The sequence below is a fragment of the Hyperoodon ampullatus genome, assembly GCF_949752795.1.
Source record: "Hyperoodon ampullatus genome assembly, chromosome: 8".
Taxonomy (NCBI): Eukaryota; Metazoa; Chordata; class Mammalia; order Artiodactyla; family Ziphiidae; genus Hyperoodon; species Hyperoodon ampullatus.
In genome coordinates, this window is record NC_136921.1 from 77,608,074 (window position 1) to 77,622,753 (window position 14,680).

Below are 14,680 nucleotides of genomic sequence, written 5' to 3' on the forward strand. Positions count from 1 at the left end.
TCTGTATCTTCCCATCTCAATAAGTGTTAACTCCATACTTACAATTGACCAAGCCAGAAACTTTTATTCTTCTCTCTTATACCTGACTTCAGTTCTGCCAGGAAATACTCTTGGCATTGCCTTCAATATTCATCCAGAATTATACGATTTCTCGCTGTTGCCACTGCCACCCCCCTAGTTCAAGCTACCATCATCTTTCTTCTGGATTACTGAAATAGCCTCCTAACCAGTCCCCTTGTTTCTACCCTTGGCCCCTAGAATCTGTTCTCAACACAGCAGCCAGAGTGGTAGGTCATGCTACTCCTTTCTTTAAAATCCTGCAAAAGTGCCTCATTTCACTGAGAATAAAAGCCAAATACTTACCACATTCTACTAAACCTATAGAGTCTGGCTTCCCTTCACCTCTCAGTTGTCTCCTGTCTCTTTCTTGCTCATTCCTCTCCTTGGCCTCCCACCTCCTTGTTCTTCAAACCCTGCAGCCACACTCCTGCCTTATGTCTGTCCCACTGGCTGTTCTTTGCCTGGATGTTCCCCAGTTATTCTATGGCTAATTCTCTTGACTCCCTCAAGTTTTTCTCAAATGACACTCCATTTGTAATTGCCAGTTCCTCCTCCCTATACCTCACCCCCCCCTTAGTCTGCTCTTAAATTTTTACTTTTCCATAGTTTTTATTTCTTTATTTTTTCTTTATTATATATTCTGCATGTGAAAAAAAAATTTGATATCATATTTCTCTCTAGAATCTGGCATGTACATAATGCTACATAAATATGGACATCTCAGGGATCTTATTAAATCCACCAAACCTCTCTCAATCCCCAAAAGGAAGAAGCAGATCTGTTCGACGTTTCTTTCTAATAATTCAGGTTGGAGATACCAGAAGAAACTTGGAAACAAATTTTATTTATTTACTTACTTATTTATTTAAAAAAATTTTTTAAAGACATCTTTTTAAAAAATTTATTTATGTTTTATTTATTTTTGGCTGCGTTGGGTCTTTGTTGCTGCACTCAGGCTTTCTCTCGTTGCGGTGCGCAGGCTTCACATTGCGGTGGCTTCTCTTGTTGCAGAGCACGGGCTCTAGGCATGTGGGCTTCAGTAGTTGTGGCTCGAGGGCCCTAGAGCGCAGGCTCAGTAGTTGTGGTGCTCGGGCTTAATTGCTCCGCGGCATATAGGATCTTCCAGGACCAGGGCTCGAAACTGTGCCCCCTGCATTGGCAGGCGGATTCTTAACCACTGCACCACCAGGGAAGCCCTATTTTAAATTTTTATTGAAATATAGTTGATTTCAAACTTGTGTTAGTTTCAGATGTATAACAAAGTGATTCAGTTATTTATATATATATACAAACACATATATATATTCTTTTTTATATTCTTTTCCATTATAGGTTATTACAAGATATTGAGTATAGTTCCCTGTGCTATACAGTGGGTCCTTGTTGGTTATCCATTTTATATATAGTAGTGTGTATATTTTAATCCCAAACTCTCCCTGGTTTTTAATCGTTTTAACACACTATAGAATTAATTTACTTACATGTTTATTTGTTTACTGTTTGCCTTCCCCATTAGAACATAAGCTGCATAGGCCTGCTTTGTCCCCAGGTGTACAGTGGTGCAGCCTAGAACCTGACACAAATTGGCTCCTAATAAGTGTTTGTTGACTGAATTAATAAATTGTTTAATTTGCCTTGTCACATATCTACTCACCTATTGATTTTACTTAAAATGTCTGGGGAATTCCCTGGCAGTCCAGTGGTTAGGACTCGGCGCATTCACTGCCATGGCCTGGGTTCGATCCCTGGTCAGTGAACTAAGATCCTTCAGGCTGAGCGTCTTGGCCAAAAAAAAAAAAAGTCTGAAAAACAAACAAAAATTTCCTATATTTTCCCCGGAATATTCATTGGTACTATACATACACAATTCTTTTTTCAAAAACCTTTTTGCCTTACTAGAAGATGACCACTCCTTGAGAAAATTGTTACTTTAGAATGATGAGTATCTTTCATGGCTTATGACTTGCCTTATCAGTGTATAGCTCTTCCGATTGTAAAACAATGAATTAATTTATGCAGTCAGGGATAATTCCCCAGAAGAACAAATATCACTTGCCTTCTGAGGCTTGCTAAGAAATCTTTCCCTAGGTGATTATTGGGTATTGAGGGTACTGAGGGCCACTATTACAGCCCTTTACTGATATATGATAGTTAATTTACCTGTAAAGGCAGTTCCTTCATCGGTTGACAGACATACTCTCTTTTATCTTTGAACTTCAGTTCATTGTATCTATTTATATACCCAGGAAATTGTAAAATATTAATCAACGAACTTTCCTATATTTTGTGCATTTCAAAATGTATTTTTTGTCATGTTTTAAATCTGTACCATTTTATCTAAATGTCCCATTGTAATAAGATCATTTGATAATTCACACTTGTTCATGTTTACACTAAACACAAAGAACATGTTTACATGTTTACACTATTTTGGAATGGCAGTCAAGTAAAAAGTTTAATTTCACCATTAAAAAATTTTTTATTGTCCTTTTAAGCACTTTTGAACACATTGGTGTGCTCGAAGATCACCAGTAGGTAGGATTTTCTGCTTTTTTAAACTCTCTGTCATTGACAAAAGTGGGCGGAATAGACCTATGGGGAAACAGCACTACATAACCTCAGTTAATTTGTCATTGGCTCAATTAGAAGCTTCCTTTTGCAATAGTCTTTTGGATCGCTTTGTGTTGGAAAGAACCTTGGGTAGGAAGATCTGAGCCAGGATCAGAGAGGGAAATATATTTTAAAAATAGCTAATGATAACAGTTAATGCTTATTGAACAGTTGAACTAGGTCAGGGATATAACACCACTAACACCTCTTCACCTCAACCTACCTTAAACCTGGTCTCGCTCTGTCTCCTTCTCTTACTTTATTTTCTTTGTATCTCTATCTCTACCTGACACTGTAGGTTTATTGTTTGTCTCCACTAACAGAATGCTTTTTCTTGCTCACCTTTACATCTATAGCATCCCATAAAAATGAATGGCACACACTAGGCACTCAATAAATATTAGTTGAAAGAATGAATTAATGTTCATCACCTTATTTCATTCTCTCAACCACACTGATAGGTACTGTTATTATCACCAGTAAAATGAGGAGGGAACTTAGGCCTTAGGTGGCTAGATAACTTTCTGGAGGTCATATAACAAACAAGAAACAGAGCCTGGTTTCTTAGCCACTCTGCATATTGCCTCAAGGGAAAAAAAAAAATTGTTTTTGTTATTTACAACTAACACCTGAAATTCAAAAACAAAAACAAACAAAAAAAAACTTCCCGCAGGAGAAGAGAAAGATTCCTGCTGTACCAAATGGAACAGCAGCTCATGGGGAAGCCGAGCCCCACGGCGGACATAGTGGACCTGAACTCCAGCGAACTGGAAGGTTAGTGAAAAGCCCTTGTATGGGATTTCAAAGGCCAAATGATATATACCTTTTTTGTGTGTTGGGAATTGCTGTTTTGAGAACTAATTTGTTTTTATACTTTGGATACCTACTCTTTGGGGGATGAATATGCCAATTAATTTGATTTCTCTGTAGTTACTAATGATTGTCATTATTATTAAACCAGAACAATGAATACACCATTCCATTTTAATATATACCTAGTCTTTCATATTGCTATGCATTAAAACACATTCACAGATTCTTAGAATGAATAAGAAAACTGTCAGTTGCCCTTTCCAAAAGAGCCTGTTGAAAACTTCAAGCTCAAGATGGAAATGAAAATACATTCCAAGAACTCAGTCTTATAGACACTCTCTCATTACATGCAAGTAGGAGGTATATAATAGTATTTTTTATTTTTACAGTAGTAATTTGAAAGAGTTATTTCTTTTTCTAATCACACATCTTTGAAGAGATGAAAGCTTCAATTTATTTCTTAAAATGATTCTTTGTGGTTTTTTGACAGCTTGTCTCTCTCCAAGAAACGTGTGAGCAGAAAATCAGAAACCTTTGGGTGGGTCTCTCTTCAGGGAATGTGTGCACACAGCCTCCATTATAATTGAAGGCAATTGCAAAGGCTTTGCAGGATTGTTGCTCCTCTCCCCTCAGGGCCATTTCCTGTACTGCTTTCACTGTGTCCTCTAAGATGACTTTCCAGTTCCTGACAACTCTGTGCATTTTAATTCTCCTGTGTTCTTTCCCTTTATCTATGTTTTGTCTCTGAGGAAATGTCTTCCTCAGGCTCCGTACCTAATTTGAGATGGTTCAAACAATTTTTTCCTTTTCCCTTTACTAGAAACATTGTTACTCCTTCTGTTTACTTTCATATTTTCAAATGCTATCCTTTTATTTTTGTTGTTTTTTTCTCTCTCTCTCTCTCAGGTGTAACATGCCACATAGTTTAGATTTTTTTCAAAGTTCACTTTTCCTTACTGCTTCCTAAATCCTCCCAGGTCACCAATATCCGGTATCTTCGCTCCTCCAGAGTTCTTCCACAGATTCTGTTGCTGACATGACTTGAAGTATCCATTACTCATCTGCTCTCCTGGATTTGCTGGTGCACATCTGGGCTGCTCTTGCACTGTTCTCTGCAATGACCTCCCACTTCCGGATTTAGATTTATGCTGCTAAAAGCACGTTTATGACACAGTAATATAACAGCTATTTAGACTAATGTGTACCCTAATAAGTAATTAATTAGAAAAGAGTGGTCTAATAGAAAGTACTATCAAACCTATAAATATTAACTACTAAGTAATAGTTCATAACCACCTCAAATTCTTTTGGGGATTAGGTGGGGTATAAATCATAACTGAATGAATAAATAGACTCATAGATTAAATCTGTTCTGAATTGTGACTTTGGCAAGTTAACAAATCATTCAGAAATGATCCCCCAAATAAAAATCATGTATGTGTTTTACTAAACACAGGTAAGGGAACCTAACCTAAGGTGATCTTTGTGTGTGTGAATTTCACAGGTTCTTTGCAAGCTTCTCTGAATTTTAAATGTCCTTTTTTTCAATTGAAATTTCATTCTTCTCAACCTCTCCTACTCCACATCCCTCTGATGAAAACAATCACTAGAAAAACATAATGATTATATCACTCACATAACAGTAAGATAGTTACTAATATGTTACTATTGTGCCTATATTAGGGCAATTAAAAATAATAGAATTTATTCTGAAGAGGTACATTTTTCAAGGAAAATCAGAATTTATTTCTCAAGAGAACAGTCATTTTTGAGGTGATTCTTAGATTGCCAGATTATATTCCTATTTAGAAAATAAATAACAAAACTTTAATGTTTTTCCATAAACCAAGTATATTTAGCATACTGGCAGTATGTTGAACATAATAGGTTTTTTTTTAACCTCCATGTAGGAACTTAATCACAGCCTTATTCGTTTTAATATGACATCTTTATCCCATAGAACACAATGAGCTTTTGGTAGTCAAATGTTAAATCTGCATATTGTTATTAAATGTTCAAAGAATGAGAATAGCTCTCATTCCTAACAGATTAAAAAATTCCAGTCCTCAGATTTTAGGCAATATTTCACAATTTAATGCTTCTCTCTTCCCCACCCCCCCCTCAACAAAAATCACCCTTCAACTGCTTTAATGTGGCTTTTGGATATATTTAGAATATATGCATTTATCCCAAATAAGGTCATTATTGTCTTGTGAATGATAGATGTTTGAATATGTTTAGACAATAGTGGATCAAAAGTACATTTATCTAGGTTGCTTATTGTAAGGTCCCTGTCTTAGTTTTCTAAAAATGAAAACAACTCTGGAACTTACCTCTCTCTACTAAGTATTATTGTCATCCATAAGGTCATTTAAGTGCCTGTCTGGAATATTATTTGGCAAGGATTTTTTTTCACAAAGAGAGTGGGTAACTGGAGCCATGGTTACATGCCACTTTTTCTCTCTAAGTTGATGTATTGGACTGTACAAAAATCAGTTTACCTTCCCTCCTTCACTTTCTGCTACGCTAAATGGAATGTTAACAATTAGAAAATATTGCCAATGATAGAGGATGGTAGGCCTGATTTTAAGAATAGGTTGTTGTAAAATGGCACAGAGATTAGAGTAATCCTTAACTCTCATTATTTGAATTTTGATTGACGAACCGCTGTGAACCTTGTTTGAGAAAACCTAGGATTTTTTTGGCTGTTGACACAATATTTGGTTAGGGATTGAAGTGACATAGTGGTACAAAGCCATTCCTGTAGATCATCATAGTAAAACCTAGCATATTAATATGGGTCTCATCTCTGCTGATGGAAAACCTGTACTGTGACCTGGCCACAAAGCAAATGAGCATTTTGATTTATGTAATTTTTATATTTGTATGTCACTATTGTGTTTTCCCCCCTGTCTTAGGATTTTTGGGGGACTTATTTTAGATATCAAAAGAAAAGCTCCATACTTCTGGAGTGACTTCAGAGATGCTTTCAGCTTGCAGTGCTTAGCATCTTTTCTGTTTCTCTACTGCGCCTGTATGTCTCCTGTCATCACATTTGGAGGACTGCTAGGAGAAGCAACTGAAGGGCGAATAGTATGTATTATGCTTTTCTCTGAACTTTGAAACTTAATCAGCTTTTAAGATTCATAGTTAGATGAGTGTGCATTTAATTTTGGTTTCCTTTATGAGGAGAGATTTGATGTACGGTCTGGCAGATAAAGTTCATACGAATTTCCTAGATGACTAGTGGAACTGGTAATCAGGGAGTGGAATATCTCAGAACAACTAATTCTTAGGTTCTGATCTCATCTCTGGCCCCCCAGTCCTAGGCTAGCTTTAGCCTCTGGTTCTTGCCTCATAAGAGGTCCATTTTCCTATTTATATAGGCCATGCTTCTGCCAGACATTTATTATGAATACATGTAAACTTTTAGTAAGCAAAAGAGAAGTGAGATAAGGAAGGGGGAGAGGACATATCCCTGTCCACTACCATTCATAGTCTGCTGACTGCCTGCCGCCTTTTTTATATCCTCCTACCCCACCTCCTGCCCAAGGTTGCTAGGCTCTTCATAGCAAAGGGAAAATAGACCCATGTATTTTACATATTTTCTCCCCAGTTATAATCGCAGCCTGTACAGCTTAGATAATGGAATCATTTATATCTCTACACAGAGTGCAATCGAATCTCTCTTTGGAGCGTCCATGACTGGGATAGCCTATTCTCTGTTTGGTGGACAGCCTCTTACCATATTAGGCAGTACAGGACCAGTTTTGGTGTTTGAAAAGATTTTGTTTAAATTTTGCAAGTAAGTGTTACATACTTTTGGCCCTCAGCCCCTTTCTATTTCTCTACCGTATTTAATCTTCTTCCAGCATCACATTTGGAGATCTGCTGGGAGAGATAGAAGTTGCTGATTTGATTCAGTTTGCCATTTTTGTCTCTCCATGGAAATAAAGGAGCAGTAAAATATTGATGTATATTGTTATGTAATATTTATAAAAAATTATATTCAGCTCTAAGCACTGAGAAAACTCTTTGAGTTTTGTACCCTTAGGTGTTCCCTTTAGACCAAGTCTTGAGTTTAGATACTCATGGGATGTGAAGCTTATTTACTTTCACTTCCTGAGTTAGACTTACTTCCATCTACTTAAAATGGTGGCAAGCTGTTAAATGACCTTCTTTCCACTGTTCTTTTCCCCCTCCTAGAGAATATGGGCTGTCATACCTATCTTTAAGAGCTAGTATTGGACTTTGGACTGCAACCCTGTGTATCATACTTGTGGCCACTGATGCAAGCTCCCTTGTCTGCTATATCACCCGGTTTACTGAAGAAGCTTTTGCTTCTCTTATTTGCATCATTTTCATTTATGAGGCCCTGGAGAAGTTGTTTGAACTCAGTGAAGCATATCCAATCAACATGCATAATGATTTGGAACTGCTGACACAATATTCGTAAGTACCATTTCCCCTGTTGGCTGTGGGGCTTTTCTTTCTACCAAAATTGCTATTGTTATAAGAAATATGAGGAACTTACTCAGCAGATAGAGTTCCTTAAATTGATTCATGACCTAAATCCTGGTCTCTCAGAGTTGAACACGATTTTAAGAGTCATCTAATCAGCTGCTCATCTGAATACTTGAGTTTTCATTATAACATCTTTGCCAAGAATAACTTTTTGAAGTTTTATTTGTCGAGCATTCCCTATTAAGTAGATAATGAACCAAGATCAATTTTACTACACAGAGATTTTTTTTTTTCAAAATATTTTTGATTTTGGTCTCCCTTTAGGACCTTTTCCATGTAATGTAATCCAAAGAACACAGTAGTGAAAGATAAGATTTCAGATTTAAAGCAGTGAGATAAAAGAGACTCATTGGGTCTAAATTGCATAGTTTGATGTTTGAAAATATGATAAAGTCTTAAACAAAATATCACTGAATTGAAATGTATTTTTGCTTTTGGAACCTATGACATTTATGATAAAAGTACTCACATATTGCCTGTTGAGGGTGATATTACAGTTTAGGATTAAAGATGGGATTGTACCTATTACACTTTCTAGCTTTGTATGCCAGCAGTTTGGTATTTCTCTAAGGCTGTATTTGCAGAGTATATGTGAACATTACGTTACTCTTCTCTGATTTAATTTTAGGATTTTTTGGTTGTAATTATATATACATTTTAAACAGTGAATATTTGAAACAATATGTTCTTTACCAGGCATCAACCTGGCATTATAAACTCTGCATTAACTACCAATGCTCTTCTTATAAACTGCTCAGATAGGCCCTCAAAATCTTCATTTGAAGATTTATCATCTTTATTTACTATTAGAAGTTGAAATTGTTGAAATTAGGCCAAAATAGTGCAATATTATAGTCTTGTTAAGAATGATGTAATGATATAGAGTTGAAAATAAGATGACTTTTAGTACTTTTAATTTTTCTCGGTAATTAGAGATATGTTTAACAGTACATCTCTGTTTTAGAACAAAAAAAAATCAGAGTGAGATATACAATAACTTCCCCAATAAAAGTAAATGGTGAGGGTGTTGTGAACAGGATTCAAATGCAGATGAAGGAGGTGTCAGGGACACTCAGAAAGCAGGCAGATGGGAAGAACAATTTGATCAGAATGAGATGTAACATTGATACATGCCTTTTCATTTATCTTTAGTTGAAAAGAGAGCACTGTCACCTAATTTGGGTATCTTTGCAAGGATATGCAATTACCTCTGCTTGAATTTTCAAACCTACTACACGCCAGGCACTGTGCTCGGTGCTAGGGAAATCATGAACAATATTCTGTTCTCAGTGAGCTTACAGTTTAGTAGGAAATGTAGACAAACAGACAACACAGTGGAATAAGTGCTGTGTTAAAGGATTGGTCCAGAATACTATGGTACTACATCAGAAGAGCACCTAACCCAGATTTCAGGTTCAGAGAAGACTTCCTGGAGGAAGTGACGTAGAAGACCAAAAAATCAGTAGGAATTAGGTGCTGAGGAATAGAGATGGAAAGTGGTTTAGATGGAGGGAATGGCACAGACTTGGACGTAAGAAATTTATTAATGCTTTGAAATATTTGTCCAAAGTTATATAGATAGTGGTGAAACAAGAAGTTAGACTCAGGCTTTATGACCCTGATGTAATTTTCAGTGACTGAAGTTACTGCTGTAATTTTAAAATTTCTTTAAAGTACTGTTTCTCAACCACTGATACATATACAATCAGAGAAAAGCAGACAAAGCTTAAATAAGCAGGAGGGTTTTCATAATCAAGTATTCACCATAAAGTATTCTTCCAAAAATTCCACTGGATTTTTATATCCTTAAAACCCATTATAAATGAAAAAGATGGTGAATAATAAATGCATGTAGGTCTAATAAATAACTATAAAAAGTGGTGAATGATTGCTCTAGCAACTATCTAGCAATTTCAGTCTCTAAACATCAGTTAAAATAAGTTCACTAAAGTTTTAATTTTTAAAATTAAAGTTTTAATTCCAAGTAATATAACAATTTTTCTTTTCAAAGTCCTTTTATAGTCACTTTATATTTAATGAAATCCTATGGAGCAGATAAGATTTATTTTATAGAACAAGTTAATGATTTATAACTTACCAGTAATCGAATAAAGCATAATGAAGAGTAGAACCCACTTTTCTTAATGTTATGTTTTCTTTATTAGAGGGTGTGTCTTTGTTCTGCCACTCAACTTTATCTCACCTTTTGGGCACATTGCCATGAATTCTTTATCAGATTAGTGTAATGTCAGTGTTGGCACTTTGTATATGATAATTTTACTCAGACTATCTGCCATTTCTGTTGGGAAATTTTAAGCAAATGATTCTCGTTCATGTAAACTATTGCTACGTACATTATTCATTCATTCATTCATTTCTACTTTGCTAGGTATTTTAAGTGTCACCACTACATACTTTATAGTATTAGTCATGCTAAATAAATGCTTAGAGACATTGCTGATAACTTGTTTTGGAGAAAGAAGCACTTCCCTTTAACTATGGAAATTAATATTCTTATTGTTCTGAACACTATTCCTCCTAGATATTTGTCGAACTAGTAAAATTCAGTTAGCTTAGCATATTTTTCTATTTATAAATGCAATTCTTGATAATATAAGGTGTTCAGCTTATGCACTTTACATTTATTATTTAACAAATAAGAAAAGATCAAGAAAAGAATATATACAACTCTGGGGAAAGAAGTTTACTTCGTAAAAACATTCCTTAGTTAGAGCTCTCAGTTGCAGGCAAAATAGTTTTTATACACCACCCAAAAAAAACCTGTTTTTATAAATAAGTACTGTGCAAATATTATGTGAAGGGTAAGAAAATATGTTCTCATAAATGAATGCTCATTGCTGGTCTCAGTGAAGTCTGTGTCCAGCTTCCACTCATTCCTCTGTGTAGCTCATCTCTTCTTTACATGGGTACCTGGGGTCTTTTCGATATATCAAAACTTGTTCTAAAGATGATTAGTAGGAAGCTAATTTTATTTCTTCGAGAATTTTCATTTTGATATCTAAAAGAAGGAAGGCAGAATTTTTTTCAATTATAAAAGCCAGTTTTTAGGGAATAAGAGAGATGGTCCTACTCATTCTGAAATCATATCCCTGGGTGTTGTGGGCTGAACTGTGTTCCTTCAAAATTTCCCACACGCCAGATTTCTGAGCAAATCTAATGGCTCTCTATATAGAATTTGAACACTTTTTAGCACCCTCTCTACCTCTGTAATCTCTTGTCTAAATTACGACCATTGCCTTCCAAATGGTGTCCCTGATTCTACTACCCTTCCCTTCCACAGACTGTTTTCTATGAAGCAGCCAGAATTATTCTCTTAAAACCCAAGTCAGATCTTGTCACTCTGCTTCTCAAAGCCCACTGATGACTTCCCATTACCTTCAAAGATGTTGTATGAGCTGTTCCTCACTGCCTGTCTTATCTTGTCTTCTACTTCCTCCTCTGCTCCACCCACGCTAATCTCCTTGCCCTTCAGCCTTCATACTTGCTGTTCTTTTTGCCTAGAATGCCCTTCTCCAGATATCTATGTGGCTTGTTCCTTCACTATCTTCAAAATCACCTGCTTGAGGACTTTCCATCTAAAATTTCAACTCTCTTCTCTCTCTTCCTTTTTTTAATCTAAAATATTATATAATTTATTTATCTTTTAAAAAGTAAGATTTATTGAAGTATTATTTACATACAATAAAATATGCCTCTTTTAAGTGTACCCTTAAACGAGTTTCAACAAATGAATAACACTATAATTGGAATATACAATATTTCCCAAAGTATTTCCTCATGGCCCTTCATAGTCTCTCTCTCACCCCAACCCCCAACCCCTGACAATCACTGATGTGAATTCTGTCTCTAAAGTTCTGCCTTTTTTAGAATGTCACATAAATGGAATCATAGAGTGTATAGCCTTTGGTGTCTGGCTTCTTTCACTTATCATATGCTTTTGAAATTTACTCATTTTGTTGCATGCATCAATTTATTCCTTTTTATTGTTGGTCAGTGTTCCACTGTATGGATGTACCACAAATTGTCTGTCCAACCACAAGTTGATAGATGTTTGGGTTGTTGCTACTTTGGAGCTATATTGCTTCACATGCAGGTCTTTACTTGGCCTATGTTTTCATTTTCTCTTGGGTAAATACCTAGAAACAGGATTGCTGGGTTATATGAAAAGTCTATATTTTAACTTTATAAGAAAATTCCAACATGGTTGTACCATTTTGCACTCCCACCAACAATGAATGAGTGTTCCTATTGCTCTGCATCCTCATCAGCACATGGTATTGTGCTTATGTAGAGTGATACCTCTATTAGTCTAATTTATTGTGTGTTCCCCTCCTAGAGTGACTTCATGAGGGAAAGGGATTTAGTCTGTTTTGATCACTGCTTGCCCAGTGTTCAGATCAGTTTCTGGCACAAAATAGATAGATGTTCAGTGAAAATTTGTTGAAAAAATAAATGAATGTTGAATGAATATCACCTCTATCTAGAATTTGCACTAAGGCTCAGAATTTGCACTTGGCTTACCCAAGTAGAAGAACTAGAGCTAAAACCCAACACATCTAACATTTAGTCAAATACTTTTGACAGTGTACCACATTATAGGCCACTGGTTTGACCAAATTAATTTCTATTATTAATATTTAGAATATGAGGGAACTTGGATAAATTTTATTTAAGTCTCTTAGATATTATCTTCAAGCAGTTTAAAATTTATCACAGGAAATTAAAAATATAAAAATAGAGGGATTTAAAACATAAATATTTGAATAATATTAACATATACAGTAAAATAGATTCTTATTTTAGAGCATAAAAGTGCTTATTTTGATTATAATGATTCCCTGTAAATAGGTATTTGACAAGAAGGGAAAAAAAATCTTGGCTAGAGATGAATTTTGTTGTATCACACTGAAGCCCACTTCACCTTATTTTTAAGAAACTTGGTAATAATTTGGATTAAAAGATAGGAATCTATACCAATATCCTAGTTAGTTGCTTTGGGTAAGCCCCTAAGAGCAGCCTTCTAGAGACAACATCTTAACCCTCAAAAATACACAGGAAGTACATGTGAAATATGTAGGGAATAAGAGCTCTGGGAGGATACCTACCAAACTTATAATACTTTGGGGACAGAAGAAAAGACTGAAAAAAAAAGGCTTGTTCTCTTTGTATATTTTGGAGTGTTCAACTGGCATTGTGTGGATACATTATTTTGTAATTTCTTTCTAAGAATAAGTTTTATGAGAAGCAGACCCATGGATACAGAGAACAAACTAGTGGTTACCAGTGGGGAAAGGGAAGGGGGGAGTAGCAATAAAGGAGAAAAGGGTAAAAGGGGTTATTATAGGATTATATGAAATCATGTGTGTGAAACTTTTGAAAACTGTAAAGCACTATAGAATTTAAACAATCTTTCATTCAATTTAAAAAAAAGTTTTATTATGGGAAATTAAAGTCTTTTGACAAGCCATTGAATGAGGTAATTAGGGCCAGATGGTGCTCATCAAATCAGTTCCTGTGTAAACAAATTTATTTTCCATTTCAGGAAAATAGCAACTTACAAAACTCAAAGGAAGAATAGAGCAAAATGTTTAAGGTATAATAAGTAGATTTGCCATTCTGTTCTTAAATTCTCTTATTAGGCTCATTCTTTCGATATCTGTTGCTTTTCTCTGAATTGTGTTAACATTGATAGTGTGAAAATGAATATGGTCTCCACTCTAAAGGAGCTCAGTTATTAATAAGAAGACACTAGAGATGTGCTTTGTACATAGTGGCTGCACACAGAGAATTTGTTGAATCAATAAATGAGGAGGGAGCTAGAGGCAATGCATAGTCAAATCATTGCAACCTGGCATGGTAAGTATTTATACTAGACATATGTTTAATGGTCCAGGAGAAGAAGTAAAAAACTATCTTAATTTATCACTCCATCTCTGTTGTACCTGTAACTTGAGTTTCTTATATATGGCGTATCTGTTTTTCTCTCTCTTCATTATCTCTGCATGAGCAGGTCATAATTAGAGTTGAGGGCACCAAAGTAGATAGATGAAATCCTGGGACCAGTTGGCAGAGAGTCTTAAAAATTGTAATGAGTTTTATTGTAAAAGATCATTGGGGGTAATGACAAAGCTCTGGGAATAATTATGTGATAATAGATTAGAAGGTGATCATAGGAAGCGGAGCAAAGAGCAATAACCTTGGTATGGAATGTTTAAGTCCTGATTATTGACTGAGACAATGGTAATGAGAAGAAAATAAACGAACTGGGGAAAAAAAGAAAGAAAAGCAAAAATTGGCAAGGCTGTATTCATTCATTCAACAAGTAATTATGGAATGCCTTATAATTTATATGAGCAATAGCAAAAATTTGCATACATGGCTTTATTTAAGCCTCACAATAATCTATGGTATAAGTATTACCCCTCAGATGATCAATCTGAGGCTCCAATGAGTTAATCAATTTGCTCAATATCCCAGAACCAGTGAATGGTAAATGAGAGTCAAACTCAGGTATACTTTGTTTTTATTAAAATGTAGTTGTTTTACAATATTATATTAGTTTCAGGTGTGCAGCATAGTGATGCAATATTCTTATAGATTATAATCCATTTAAAGTCATTATAAAATAATGGCTATATTCTCTGGTGCTGTA

General features: G+C 35.3%; 1 protein-coding gene across 10 annotated transcripts in view; it reads left to right on the forward strand.

The window, feature by feature from the left end:
* SLC4A10 (solute carrier family 4 member 10) overlaps positions 1 to 14,680 on the forward strand; it is a gene marked incomplete at both ends in the record, with an annotated part of 305,510 nt that overhangs the window by 216,000 nt on the left and 74,830 nt on the right. For all 10 annotated transcript variants that reach the window (XM_079709598.1, XM_079709601.1, XM_079709599.1 and 7 more), the window contains 4 exons: positions 3,344 to 3,444; positions 6,402 to 6,576; positions 7,155 to 7,288; positions 7,690 to 7,935. In XM_079709598.1, the coding sequence (XP_079565724.1) occupies positions 3,344 to 3,444; positions 6,402 to 6,576; positions 7,155 to 7,288; positions 7,690 to 7,935 (656 nt within the window). The remainder of the gene's footprint in view (positions 1 to 3,343; positions 3,445 to 6,401; positions 6,577 to 7,154; positions 7,289 to 7,689; positions 7,936 to 14,680) is intronic.